This window comes from Barbatula barbatula, assembly GCF_947034865.1.
Source record: "Barbatula barbatula genome assembly, chromosome: 7".
In the NCBI taxonomy this organism is placed as follows: Eukaryota; Metazoa; Chordata; class Actinopteri; order Cypriniformes; family Nemacheilidae; genus Barbatula; species Barbatula barbatula.
This window is the reverse complement of record NC_136770.1, coordinates 13,921,473-13,936,200: the sequence shown is the minus strand read 5'-3', so window position 1 is coordinate 13,936,200 and position 14,728 is coordinate 13,921,473. Positions and strand designations below refer to the sequence as shown.

General features: G+C 37.3%; 1 protein-coding gene across 1 annotated transcript; it reads left to right on the top strand.

The window, feature by feature from the left end:
• The first annotated feature begins 354 nt into the window (after positions 1-354).
• On the top strand, positions 355-13,972 carry smarcc2 (SWI/SNF related BAF chromatin remodeling complex subunit C2). The gene is made up of 26 exons (XM_079460694.1): positions 355-483; positions 2,141-2,260; positions 2,379-2,464; positions 3,995-4,076; positions 4,236-4,328; positions 4,719-4,788; positions 4,972-5,041; positions 5,167-5,242; positions 5,449-5,693; positions 6,009-6,133; positions 6,222-6,278; positions 6,358-6,395; positions 6,637-6,767; positions 7,189-7,260; positions 7,349-7,462; positions 7,571-7,724; positions 7,862-7,978; positions 8,090-8,152; positions 9,061-9,319; positions 9,911-10,072; positions 10,162-10,226; positions 10,346-10,466; positions 10,598-10,761; positions 10,843-10,977; positions 11,277-11,583; positions 11,907-13,972. Exons 1-26 carry the CDS (start codon positions 373-375, stop codon positions 11,969-11,971), a joined length of 3,102 nt encoding a protein of 1,033 aa, XP_079316820.1. The 5' UTR covers positions 355-372; the 3' UTR covers positions 11,972-13,972.
• Positions 13,973-14,728: the final 756 nt, after the last annotated feature.

Below are 14,728 nucleotides of genomic sequence, written 5' to 3'. Positions count from 1 at the left end.
CTAACCATTTGTTTAAAACCAGTAACCACGAATTAAATCTCGCGTTTTAACCATGGTATTTGTGGTAAAACAATCCTAATGTAATCCATCTGTCAAAAACCCGTGTACTAGACTCAAATCGTGATTCAGCGATTGGGTGATGAGATTTTTTATAGATGGACGGGGTCTATACAGAAAAGTTCCAGCGCCTCTTTGACCGCCATTTTGGCTCTAGTTTTCCCAGACATATCACACGCAAAAACTTGCACCATGATCCCGAATGAAGTAGTTTCACATCACAACCAACCAACAAGTCTAATCCTTTCGACTTTTCTAGCGACAAAGAATGAACACCAGGGGGCGATGAGTGGTCAAACTTTCGCGCAGACAAAGATGGCGGTACGGAAGAAAGACGGCGGCCCGAATGTAAAATATTTCGAAGCGTCTGATACCGTCTCGCAGTTCGACAATGTCCGGGTTTGGCTGGGCAAGAATTATAAAAAGGTACCATCCGTTTTTTTTAACCAGCACGAACGGTCATTTGGGTATTTGTGCAGGAAAGGGCATGGGGCTTCAGGCGGGTTGGCAAAAAGGAGAGGGGAGGGCAGGAAAGGAGATGGAGAGAAATCCAGCTGTTTCAAAATCAGTCTGACGCGTCTCGAACAATAGAAGATGCTGATGTGCGTCTTGATAAAGCTCTTAAGAAACATCCAAGAATTTGAATTATCCTCAATATCTGATACCGTTTTTATGTCGTATTATAGCGTTTTACCGTGTCTGGTAGGTTTTTATGAATGGCCTTGGTGAGCTGTTCTCTTTTATCAAGGGAAAGGCCACCTCACATAACGAGGCTGCGGCATTGGCAGCTCGCGTCCAGCGTTAGTGCTCGAATCCAGATGTGCAGACCGTTACGTCTCGCGGTTGTTATATGTACACTAGCAATGTGTTACCGAAGATGATCATTTCACAGTCCGCTAAGAATTTTGCATCATTTTAACATTAGAAATGCCTTCAGGACACAATGAAACAATGTGGTGGTTAAGAGTAAAAGTCTAATTTCCCGCTATCACAACACATGTATTAGACCTATTCAGAAGTGTATCAATTCATTTGTCATTGTCATTTATATTGATGATGAAATATTAAGGTCATCCCCTGCCTTTGAAAAATCTCATCGTATAATGAAGCTCAAATAAAATGTACTTTTTAAGGGCTGCAAATGAATCAGCAGTTATGTGTTAACACGTGGTTATTTACTCACAATTGTACGCGGTAATTGGCATTAGTTGATGTCTTTAAATGAGTTTGAGAATTAAAGTCTTTGTAGATACCACAATGAACAGGGTAACTATAAGAACTGTTTGTTTGTTTGATCTCTATTCTGGAAAAAGACAAACATTTTAAAGGTTTCCATTGCTAATATACTGTAATAAGCCAACAGATTATTACCATTAAAACCATTACAAAATGTATTTAAACCTTATTCCAGTATTTGTGATAAAACATCCCACCCAAAGAGCCCAATGCACTACCAGAGACATACAAGACACATTGCATTATATTTTATCATTAAAACTAACTTTTAAGCATTAAAATAGAATAGTAGCACAGTGTTTCCTGTGATAATAATTTTTAGGAAGAAAATACTAAAAGAGGATTTTTGCAGAAGGTTTATCTTAAATCATATTAAAAACAGCACATAGACACAACTTGATTTTCACCACAGGGGGACTTAAAATCCATTCGAATGCTTCTGACTGAGCTTTCCCAGAGTATAAGATCTTAAATATTGCCCAAGTAATAACATGTTTTACTTAATAATGGTAAGATTTAAAACTTTGTATAGCAGTAAATTATAATTTCCTTCAAAAAATAAAAATATTTCATATGAGTCAAAAGATACAGATACAGATCTATGTATGATCTGCAATTTGTGGAAGAAAACTGACAGACCACTTGATACAAAATTAAATATTTAGATTGTATTCGACGTGTTAAATAAACAAGATTTCTCTTAACTGGCCAACCCAACTGGGTTAACATTTAATGTAGATCATTATAAGATGGCCAAGTCTGCCTGGCTACACCTGTATATATATTTACTGTATGTATTTCCCATTTAAAATGTCTTCGTAACAATTTGATTTCGTTTCGTCTGCAGTATATTCAAGCAGAGCCCCCCACCAATAAGTCTCTGTCGAGTCTGGTGGTTCAGCTGCTTCAGTTTCAGGAGGAAGTGTTTGGCCGGCACGTCAGCAACCCACCCCTCACTAAACTACCGGTACTTATAAATTAGAACATTATTTCATGAGTATTGAAAAAGTTATCCAAACAAAATACATAAATTGTCATATCACCAAAGCACCATTGTACAAAAATGTGTCATCTCTTAATCTTAGATTAAATGTTTTCTGGATTTCAAATCTGGAGGCGCTCTGTGTAATATTCTGGCTGCTGCCTACAAGTTCAAGAGCGATCAAGGATGGTAATCTCTCCTTCCCTTTCGTTGTTTCTTTCACTACACACATGTCTTCTCAAAGTATTCAGCCCCTCAGAATTGTATGTTTTTAGTTTTTTTCATATCTATAAATGTGACACATGCAAATAAAGAAATTACACAAAATGTTAACTCGGTTCAAGATCAGATCTCATCAAGATAAGAAATTATTTCTTGTTTACGAGTATTTAAATGTTATGCCTTTTTAGTTGCTAAACACAGTATTTTAAAAGATGTTATTTTTTCATCCCTTAAAAATTCATGATTTATCTATCTGAAAATGAGAAGTCATCTATGTCTGAAATCCTATCTCCTCTAGGAAATGTTGCATGTTTTATAACATGGCATTCAGCAAAGTGCATTGTGTTCAATAGTAGCATCTTACCTTTCCTTCAGATATATAATAAGTAGTATATACTGTTTAGTGAACTTTTAACAGTTTCTCTTATATCAGCAAGAGTCCATGTTAGTGTTTTGAGGGGATAGTTCACCCCAAAATGAAAATTCTGTCATCATTTACTCATCCTCAGATTGTTCCAAACATGCATACACAAAGGAATAAATTGGAAAAAGTGTCAGTAACCAAAAAGATCTCAACCCCATTTACTACCATAGTAGGAAAAATAAATACTATGGGAGTCAATGGGGGATGAGATCTGTTTGGTGACTGACATTCATCCAAATATCTTCCTTTGTGTTCATCGGAACAAAGAACTTTACACAGGTCTGGAATACTATGAGGGTGAGTAAATGATTGAATTTTCATTTTTGGGTGAACAATCCCTTTAGCTTCTCTGACCTTTTGCCTCTTTGTACTGTTCATTTTTCTTTGATTGCGTGATCATAATAGTGCTTTGTTTTTTCTAGATATTTTCAGACACACTTTTTACGGATACACAGAATATAATATTCTTAACAGAAACTGTATATTTGCAACATACTGTTTTTTTATTTATTTGCAACTAATATTACTGTATATCATGAATTATATTAATTAGATATATTGCGAGAATAAAACTTAATAGTATCAATGAAAAGTCAGTACTTGTGTCAGTACTTCAGACAGGACAATACTTCAAATAGGTGAACAGAATATATAAGAGTTTTACGAACATCTAAAATGAATACAGTATGTTCTTCCATTAATATTCCTAATGTGCCTTTATTAACTCCTAAGATAACATGTAATTGTCTTATGGAATGGAGGAGGAGTATGTGAACTAGAGTTCTTTGACACTTGACACGCTGTGATGTCGTGAGTCGCCTTCATTGTGGTGTGAATTGGTCCTTATGCTCATTTTACATAACTTTTTTCTTTTACTGTATCTGAACTTACAGTCTGTGTATGAGACCTGTATTGTTGAAGTTCTTTAACATTGATATACAAATAGCTATTTCTGCTAAATAATAATTATGGCCTCCTTTCATATATAATAGCTGTTTGGGGGCATTTTTACGTTTTGTGAAAAATGTTTGCGAGTCCTAATTGTAGTTGTGTTACACTCTGGTCTCTCTCAGGAGGAGATTTGACTTTCAGAACCCTTCAAGGATGGATCGCAATGTTGAAATGTTCATGACCATAGAAAAATCTCTGGTACAGGTGTGTACCAAATGCATAATTACATTCAGAGCCACCCCGTCAGATAAATACTTTTAATAAGTAATTTACTCTCATGAAACCATTCAATTTGTGAGTATGTAGTGTATGTAGGAGTTATGAAACATTGGATAATGCTGGATGTGCTTTTTCCATGTGTAGAATAACTGTTTGTGCCGACCTGTGATTTACCTGAGTTCAGAGATAGAGCCCAAGCTACTGGGAAAACTAAAGGACATTATTAAACGACACCAGGTATTTCCGCAACATAAAAACAAATCATTGCTTTAAATAATAACAGCAATTGATTCTTGGTGAAAATGGCAATTGATCTTGGTTGAAACACATAGGTCAAGCATTCACTAAATTAAATTTAAGCTTCATAAAAGTTGATGTAATTGATGCAATTGAAGAAAAAATGTAGGAAAGATAACTGACCAAATAAAAACAATGTTGGAATTACCACAACTTTACACTTGGAGTTGAATTTGCTATAGATTTTATTAACAAAATCATTGCTAGTGATTGCAAACAAAATATTCAGTATATTGCCCACCCCTACATAAAATACTATTTAGTCTCTAGGTAAATTAGGCTTCAAATATGTTACCTAGTATGATAAGATTTGTGCATTGGTGTGTGTAGGGGTCTGTGACTGAGGATAAACTGTCCAGTTCGCATGTAGTGGTGCCTATTCCTGCTAGTCTGGAGGATGGTATGTTCTTTTGTTGAGTATTTTTTGAACTGAACAAGTATATTTACACATTCACATATGTTCACACATCTTAAAACGCATACACGGTTAAGTAAATATGCATAAGTTTCTTTTTTTCAAATGGAAAATGGGACTAAACTTGTAGTTTAGTCATGTTGTGATTGCTTTGTTATTGTTTTTCAGAGGAGTGGGTCCGTCCTGTTATGAAAAGAGACAAACAGATGCTGCTGCACTGGGGTTACTGGCCAGACAGGTGAGCACACACAAACAAACCTTTGTGTATTTTTACATTAAAAAAAAGGATTATTTGTAATGTTTAATAATCACTGTTCATTCTGGGGACCGCTGGCCACTTAATGTACTGTGTTTATGATGCAGTTATGACACATGGATCTCAGCCAATGAGGTGGAAGCTGCAGTGGAGGATCCGCCCACAGCTGAAAAACCCAGGAAGGTTAGGAACCCCCCTCCCTCACCTCTCTCCATCTGTCTCTTGTTCTTTACCTCTCTTTTGCTTTGTCTCTTTTGTTTGTCCCGCACATGCTCTCTCATTCTTGATCATGTTAATGGACGACATCACCGCTCTACATGGTTTTGTTACATAGTTGACAGAAATTTGTAGTTCATGTCCTGATTGTAAGTACCTGCATGTGTTTGTAGGTTCATGCGAAGTGGATTCTCGACCTGGATCAGTTTAACGAGTGGATGAATGAGGAAGACTATGAGGCGGCAGAGAGTGGGCCGAGGAGAAAGAGGATTTCAGCGAAGACCCTCACGGACGAAGTGAGTGCGCCAGATGAAAGGAGGGACAAAAAACCCAGCAGTGCCAAAAAGAGGAAACGCTCCCCTTCCCCATCTCCAACCCCTCCACCACAGGAGAGCAAGAAGAAAAACACGAAAAAAGGGTATTTCTATTACTGTCATTAATGTTGAAGTCAGGATTTTTTATATTTTTGTGCAGGAATATTTTTTTGTTTAAAAAACAGAATATTAATGGTAAAATAACAATGACAATTTTTTTATTTGAATTTATTTTGTTCAAACTATGGGAAAATGTTCAGTATTGTGATAATTCTTTCAGTAGTTAATGATAGGAACACTCATGCTGCACAAATGGCTAAAATGTGTCGTCATATTTAATAACTAACCTGGTAACAGATCCTGTCCATGCTGACATTCTCTGTTTTTTTGCTGACCCTGTTTTTTTGTGTGTGTTCCAGGCCCACTACTCCATACACTAAATCCAAACGAGGGCAGAGAGAGGAAGAACAGGAAGATCTGACAAAAGATCTAGATGAACCTTCACCTGTACCTGCAGTGGAGGAAGCCACACTACCTAAAACAGGTACGTTCACGCACATCTGACATTTTTTTTTAACAATGCAACCTAGATTGTGTGTAATTATGATATTTGTATGTGCATGTGTGTGTAGTGACTAAGAAGGACTCAGATTCAACTCCAGTGAAAGGAGGAACTATGACAGACTTGGGTATGTATCCGAGGGTTAGTTTGTGTCTAACACCCCTGACACTCAGGCTAAATTTCTTTTCTTTTGCATCCCCACCCAGATGAGCAAGAGGATGAATCAATGGAAACAATAGGAAAGGTATGGGTGAAATTCTAAAACACTTTTACCTCTGTGTATCTGTTTGCTTTGAGGTCTAAAATTCTAAAATCAATAGTAAAGATGCTTCTAATTTGCTGATCTAGTTTTTAAAACAATATTATAAATGGAGTAGTTAACAAAAAAAAGACTACTTCGGAGTGAGTAAAAGATGAAAGAATTTTCATTTTGGGGTGAACTATTGCTTAAACAAAAATTGAACAATGTGTATTTGTGTTATTAGGAGGAAGAAGAAGGTTCCCCTAGTGTGAAAGGAGAACCGGTGAAGGGTTCGGACCTCCATGAGGATAATGTCACTGAACAAACCCATCATATCATTATTCCCAGCTATGCTGCTTGGTTTGATTATAACAGGTAGTATAAATACACACTGCTCTCTTTGTGCGCTATTATAGAATAGATGCATGGGACCACGTGGCATATTTTTTTTTTTTTTTTATAGATTTAATGTCATTAACCTGACAAACTTTGTCAAATCCAACATAAAAATACTCCAGGTGAAGACTAGAGACTAAAGGCCACGCTAGGATTCATTGCAAATATAGCAACATTTTTTTTTCATTATTTACTTTTGTGTTAGTTTTCTGCTGAACACAAAGCAAGATATTTTGAACAATGTTGGTAACCAAACAACATGGGTCCCAGATATACTGTATAGCATATAGTATAGTAGAAAGAGTGATATACAGGTATTGAATGTAATGACGGATTTGTTTTTGGGTGGACTGTCCCTCTAAATGTCATTTTTCTAAGAATATCTCTTTGTCTCTTTTAGCGTTCATGCTATAGAGCGCAGAGCACTGCCTGAGTTTTTCAATGGGAAGAACAAGTCCAAGACTCCTGAAATGTAAGTGCACCATCTCTGTTAGTAAATATACACAAACTTCATCCTTCACCCACCCGCTACATCCCTTTACACTTCTGCTGCGTTACAGTTATCTGGCTTACCGTAACTTCATGATCGACACGTATCGACTGAACCCGCAGGAGTATTTGACTTCCACTGCTTGCCGTAGGAACCTGGCTGGAGATGTCTGCGCCATTATGAGGTCTGGAGAGAGAATTTCAGATCGGATATGTTATTTTGTGGATACCGTATTAATATATTTGTTGTGTTTTGATGCACACTGACTGTGAAAACATGTTTCTGTGAACAGGGTTCATGCGTTTTTAGAACAGTGGGGATTGATTAACTATCAGGTGGATTCAGAGAGCCGACCGACTCCTATGGGACCTCCACCCACCTCACACTTTCATGTGCTTGCAGACACTCCGTCGAGTCTGGTACCACTACAACCTAAAACGACTCAGGTAGGCAACTTACTAAGTTTGAGACAAACTAACCACAGGGAAACACACTGTCTAGTTTGATGCTAGTGCAGTTCAAAAGTACTTCAAAATAAAAACACTTTATTATGGACTTGATCATTTTTTCTTTGCTCCTCTAGACTTCGACCTCACAGCAGATGCTCTCATTCCCAGACAAAGTGAAGGACAAACCGGCCGACCTGCAGAACTTTGGACTGAGAACAGATATGTACAGCAAGAAGTCCGGTCCGGCTAAAGTAAGAGCCACCTTTGTTATATAACAAAGAATAAGAAGTATATGAATGAATATTGGAGAGTTGTGCTGTTTGATAGAGAGAGATTGAGGATCTTTTTCTGTCATTCCACAGAATAAAAATGCTGCCAGTGCCACTCGGGAGTGGACGGACCAGGAGACACTACTACTCCTGGAGGTACGGTATACACGTACAGTAGAACAGTATTATAAATGGTTCTACTTCACTTTCTTTAGTTTTGTGGGCAATTTCGGCATTATGGATGTGACATTTTCAGTCAAAACTTGAAATATAAATTCACAGAAAATGTATTCATTATAAATATATTGAATCATCTGTATACATTTCACTAAACCCCCGATGGCAAGAGTCCAGATATCAGAAACGTTTTAACATTTTAAAAAGAAGAAAAAATATATCAAATAAATTGAAAGAGAAAAATTCATGCTTTAAGATGTGACAAAAAGGAGGCGTTTTTGAGAGACATCATACTTGATTGATTTCCTGAGAATTCATATTTACGAACCAGAAGCAAAAACACCCAACAAATGGAGAAGGGATGGATAGCGGGAAATTATGAGGGAAAATGACAAAACTTTAAGACTTCACACAGGTATTTTAAACACTAAATATTGACATCTGACCTATCAACATGGTGAAAACCTTTGATAAAAGCTTGATTTTTTTAACTTAAGTACGACATTTGCATGGAATTTCCCAAATACAAAATATTTCATTAGCTGTTATATGATCAGTATCATATTGCTAATGCATAAGGTGACAAGTGGGATTGAAAAATTAATGTAATATCAAAAACCTTTTCCAATTTCTTGTTTTTCTTTGTATTTTTTGCTTTAATACCATCATTGCATAAACCTGCAAAACCTGACGATCAATGTTACCTGAATAATTTGACATATTTCTAAAGGACATATTAGGAAGAAAATGTGACATTCAACATGTTATTCTTTCCACCTCATAACATTTGGTTGTTTAAAATGTATATCTAGATTTCAATTAGATTTTGATAAGCAGATTTTCATTGTCCTGCTCTTTAATACTCACACAATAGTTTTCCTCCTTAGGGTCTTGAGATGTACAAGGACGACTGGAATAAAGTATCAGAGCATGTAGGCAGCCGAACACAGGATGAGTGCATCCTCCACTTTTTACGTCTACCTATTGAAGACCCCTACCTGGAGGATAGCTCCTCTTCCATAGGCCCGATAGCCTATCAGCCGATCCCGTTCAGTCAAGCTGGCAACCCTGTTATGAGCACTGTGGCGTTCCTGGCCTCTGTGGTCGACCCTCGTGTGGCATCTGCCGCAGCTAAATCTGCACTTGGTAAGAAATTACACTATTCAAGACGCCGCCGATAGCCCTGTGGGTAGTGCACTGACATATATTGCCGACCCGAATACGATTCCTGTCTCAAGCGTCATTCGCCGGTCCCTCTCCCCTGTCTCTATATCCAACACTTTCCTGTCTGCTCTCCACCGTCCAATGGTATCAAAGGGATACCCAAAAATGAAAATTCTGTTATGAATTACTGTTGGTTGCTAACATTATTCCAAAATATCTCTCTTTGTGTTAAACCGAATAAAGAAATGGATACATGATTGGAACAACTAGAGGGTGCATAAATTATGACAGAATTTTCATTTTTGGGTGGAGTATCCCTTTAAATGCAAAAAATATTTCACACTATTCATAATTCGACCAAAAATGTCATTTTTATCCTCAATGTCACCCATATGACTTTTGACTTCTTTTTAACAATAAAAATGATCATTATGTAATGAAAGATCATCCTGTATATACGTATACTACATACAAATTAGTAAGAGTGTAACAACAAGATGTTTTCATGTCGCTAAATTTCAGTAGCAGTTGTGTCAGCAGATACTGTGAACATGATGGTCTTCTCTATTTTAGAGGAGTTCTCTCGGATGAAAGAGGAGGTGCCGGCTGCGTTGGTAGAGGCTCATGTGCGTCGGGTGGAGGATGCGGCTCGAACCAGTGGCAGGTCAGACCCTCTTTTTGGCCTGGAGGGTAGCGGCATCGCTGGAACAGGCCTTGAGGATTCAGACAAACCCGGTAACACACCCACATGCTTACTGTCACTTTCATGAACATATTTAGAAGTCTATTGCGAAAGAAACTAACTGTGCAAGTTTGTTTTTAAGCTGAGGAGAACAGCGAGGAGACCAAGAGCAGTGACGGTCAATCCAACCAGGATAAGAGGGACAAGGTAACTTTATAAAGATAACTTCAAAACAAGGATTTCAGCTTGAAATAATAGACTAAAGATGGATTTCTGACATATTCCTAATATCGTTGTGTGTTATTCCCGCTATCATGACATTTTAGGAGAGCAAAGATGGAGTCGGTGAGGAGGAGGAGAAACAAGGAGAGAACGGCAAGAAAGATGAAGAGAGAGCAAGAGAAGCGGAGACAGAGAGAGAAACAGAGAAGACGGATACAGAAATGGGTGTGAAACACTGAGACTCAAATATTTTCATTGCAACAAAATAAACGAAATGACTTGTTTTTAGAGATTGAAGTAAGTGTGTTGTTTTATAAATAGTTTATAAATGCATGATTACCCAAACCCTTTTTCAGCGGATGGCGAGAAGGAGAAAGAACAGAAGGAGGGAACAGAGGAGGGTCAGATGGACAGAGAGAGCGAGGGAGAGAAGAAAGCCAAGGTGGAGAGGGATGTAGGAGAAGGAAACCTGGCCACCGCTGCCGCTTCTGCACTGGCTGCTGCCGCCGTGAAAGCCAAAGTGAGTGAGCGAGTGACATCACAGCGGGCGAACAAAGATTCTACAAATGAAATTCTGAACATGGTTTTGATTTCTTTTCAGCACTTGGCTGCAGTGGAGGAGAGGAAGATCAAGTCATTGGTGGCTCTGCTGGTGGAGACCCAGATGAAGAAACTGGAGATCAAACTTAGACACTTTGAGGAGTTGGAGACCATCATGGACAGAGAGAGAGAAGCGGTAAGCGCAGTCGAGTGCTTACATATAGTAGCCTTAAGGTTAGATGTTAGTAGATCTGTTCCATAAATAATTCACTCACTAATGCCTTTTAAACTTGTTTGATTTTATTTGACCCATGGAACATGTGAAGCAAACGAAATGAAAGTAAACTATGCAAACGTTAATGAAAGTTAATCTCCAATAATGAGTTTTGTCCAAAAAAGGTTTTCAGATTAGTCAGACTAAAACTCAAAATTCTTTTCTATCCAATTCTTCATACGGTTTAACCAGAAATGCTTATGCATGTATTTTGTGCATAGTTGGAGTATCAGAGGCAGCAGCTTCTTGCTGATCGTCAGTCCTTTCATATGGAGCAGCTGAAGTACGCGGAGATGAGAGCCCGACAGCAGCACTTCCAGCAGATCCAACACCAGCATCACAGTAACCAGCCTGGCAATCAGCCAGTTGCTCCATCTGTAGTGGCTCCATCTGCATCCCACCAGCCTGTCCCGAGCGTCTCTGCCCAACCCCCGACACAGAGCTCCACCAATGCCCACAATGATGCTCCACCTCCGCCGGCCTCTCACAGCTCCCCTCCCACCAATGCACAGGCCGGAGGAGTACATGGTAATGACAAACACACACCATAAAGGCTTAATGAAACAGATTTATAATTGGTAACGGATGGTCAGATTTTGTATTTTAGGTCATTTTTTGATAAATATATAATTTATAGGTATATAGATAAATATCTATATTTGGTAGATAAATATATAATCCAATAATTCAAAATATAATAAAATAATTAACTGCTGATATTTTCATTTCCATAGGACTGTTTATTGACTTATTGAGAATTAGGTTATACATTATATTTGATCATTAATATCCGTGACCTCATCGCACATTCTGGTGCAAAAACTAATTTTTCCTCTGTTTCTTTCCTTTAGACTCCAGCCCTCAACTACCCGGAGATTCTCTCTATCCAAATGCCCCTGTGGCCCCAACACAGTAAAGAGAGATTGTCAACTATCAAAAGGAGATGAGATAGAAAGCCCGCGAGAGTGATAAAGGAAGCGATATCTTCTTAGTTTTTGTCACTTTCATCATTTTTGAGAGAAAATTATATACGTGAATTTTGCCAGCATCTTGAACTTGACAGGATTTGAAGAAAAATGCTAAAGCTAAACCCAGATAACCTTAAAACTGTCAAAAAGAATAAAAATGAAAAAGACGACCTTTGGTCTGGACATCAGGAAAAGTTCCAGTTAAAATCCAACAAAAGCACTCCTGATCCTCAAACAGCCTGCATTCAAGTACCAGAAACAAAGTTCAGCCCTAAAAAGGCTATAAATGTCAATTTTTTCAATAATGTCATCAGACCTTCAGCCAAACTACAGGATCCAGTGAAGGGTACCTGTGATCCTCAGCACCTTGATGTAGGTACTTAAGACTCCAACGAAAAAAGAAAATGAGAAATTGCACTTTTCGAATGTTTCTCTAGTCTTATTGGAGGGTTGAAGCATCAAGTCAAATTAGCCTTGACTTAATGGTTTGTTTTATCAGTGTTCTTTATCACTAAATCTTTGTATTTGTTTTCATAGAAGCACTCGATTTGGAAAGTCCGAAGAGAAACTTGACTTTGTAATTTTTACTTTGTACGTGTACGTGTGAATGTCGGTTTTGCTCATGGGAAAATGTGAAAGCTTCAGCGGTTTGGCCTGTTTTGTACGTACAACTAGATTTTAGCATGAGGAAAAGAGGACGAGTTAGTATTAAATCTGTTTACTTTGTATGAAGAGTCTTTGACAGCGTACTGTATATCATGTCATCAATAATTGATGTTTGCATGTTATTTTTTGGGTATGTGTGCAGTTTGGATGCACAATATATCATATAGTGTTGCTTTACATTTTGAACAGGTGAAAGTAGTGTTGTTCTCCATCTCATTGCTGTGCTTATGAGAATACTTCATTATGGGAGCGTATGATTTTCTGATGGAAGGAGAATCCTAAGGGTTCCTTACCGGGACAGCAAAAGCCTGGATAGGTGTGTCATTTTTTGAAAAAGATAAAAAGGTCAAATATATCATTTCAATATGATTCTATTTTTTTTCAGGAAGATCACATCTCATTTTTCAGTATACAGCATTCATTCTTAAATTCAATTGTTGTTTGAGTGTTTTAGTATCAGGCCAAACCCAGAGAATTATTTTTTTTTATTAGTGGCAACTACCTGTTCAGTACTAAGAAGGGAGTTTAAAGTTACATTTGAGGCTGTGGTTAATGTGTCTCATGTCTTCATATTGTAACCGTCCTATTTTTGTATTTTTATACATTCTTTACACTATTATGAATGCTGTTATCATATTATACATGTTCGTTTTGTTTATTTCTCTTTCTGATTATGGACGTTCTGATACGTTGATGTAAGAGTCAGCCGAGGCTGGACTTGTGCGTGTGCATGCCCTCTATAGTTTTCCAAACGTTCTTTTGTATGTCTTTTGTTTATCCAGACTACAAATAATAGTAGGTATGGGTTCAAAAAAGTGACGAAATCACGGCAAATATCAAAATCAACACATACACTTGTGCTTTAATATTACCTGCTGTTTACATCATCACACATGTGAATGCACAAATATGCAGTAGTCCAACATGCAGTATTACTGACAAAAGATTCACATCAACCTCCCAGATTTGCACGCATCATAACCAGTGTTGAAAATCTGACCAATTTGCTCAGCTCTATGGTCTTGTCTTTTACATTGTAGTGGTATAGTAACTGTCGTATTTTTATATTTTACATCTTGTTAATTCTTCGTTTTTATTGGTGACGTCAGTCACTGGTAACCATTGTGTTAAAATGTGTGTGAATGTTAGACGACATTCGGTTCGTCGTTTGTGGAGATGTAGCAGAGGCAGACTGGCACCTGTTTACCTGTTTGACTAAGAATGGTTCAATTTTGGTTTAAAAAACACTGAAGGTTCTGCACAATAAAAGACATCGTCAGTGATTCAAGATTTATCTCAAGTTTTTTTAGAATATAAACCCATTTTCTTCAAACAGATTAAGAGTATTGAATATAGAACACACATTAGACTATTGTAGTACTTTTTTATCTTTTGATTATCTTGTTTGTGGCGAACTATCCCTTTAAAGATCAGTGTAGTAGTTCACTGTCGAGCCACTAGTTGTCTCTATATACACATTAAAGGCATAGTTTACCCCCGAAAATATGTTGTCATCTTTTTCTCACCTTCAAATTGTTCCAAATCTGAATACATTTCTTTGTTCTGATGAACACAAAGAAAGATATTTGTAAGAATGCTTATAACCAAACAGAACTTCATTAACTACCATAGTGGGGAAAGTTACTTAATTTTTTTCTGAATTTTTTCAAAAACAGTTCTGGGTAACTTTGTAATTGTAATTTTTCCTACTATGGTAGTAAATGGGGTCCAAGAACTGTTTGGTTACAAGCATTCGCGCAAATATATTTCCCTGTATTCAACCAAACAAAAAAGACATGTATACAGGTTTGGAACATCTAGAGAGTGAGTAAGTGATGACAGAATTTTCTTTCTTGGGCGAACTATCCCTTTAACTGATATCCTGGATATATGGCTGTGACTCCTTTATCAAACTGTGAATTCTTTTAAAATATTTTCCCTATTACATTGAAATGATTCTATATATTGTGTCCTCACTGACGGAGATCGCTGATGTAAAAGTATATACTTATACTATCTGTTAATGTAAACAAAGCCAT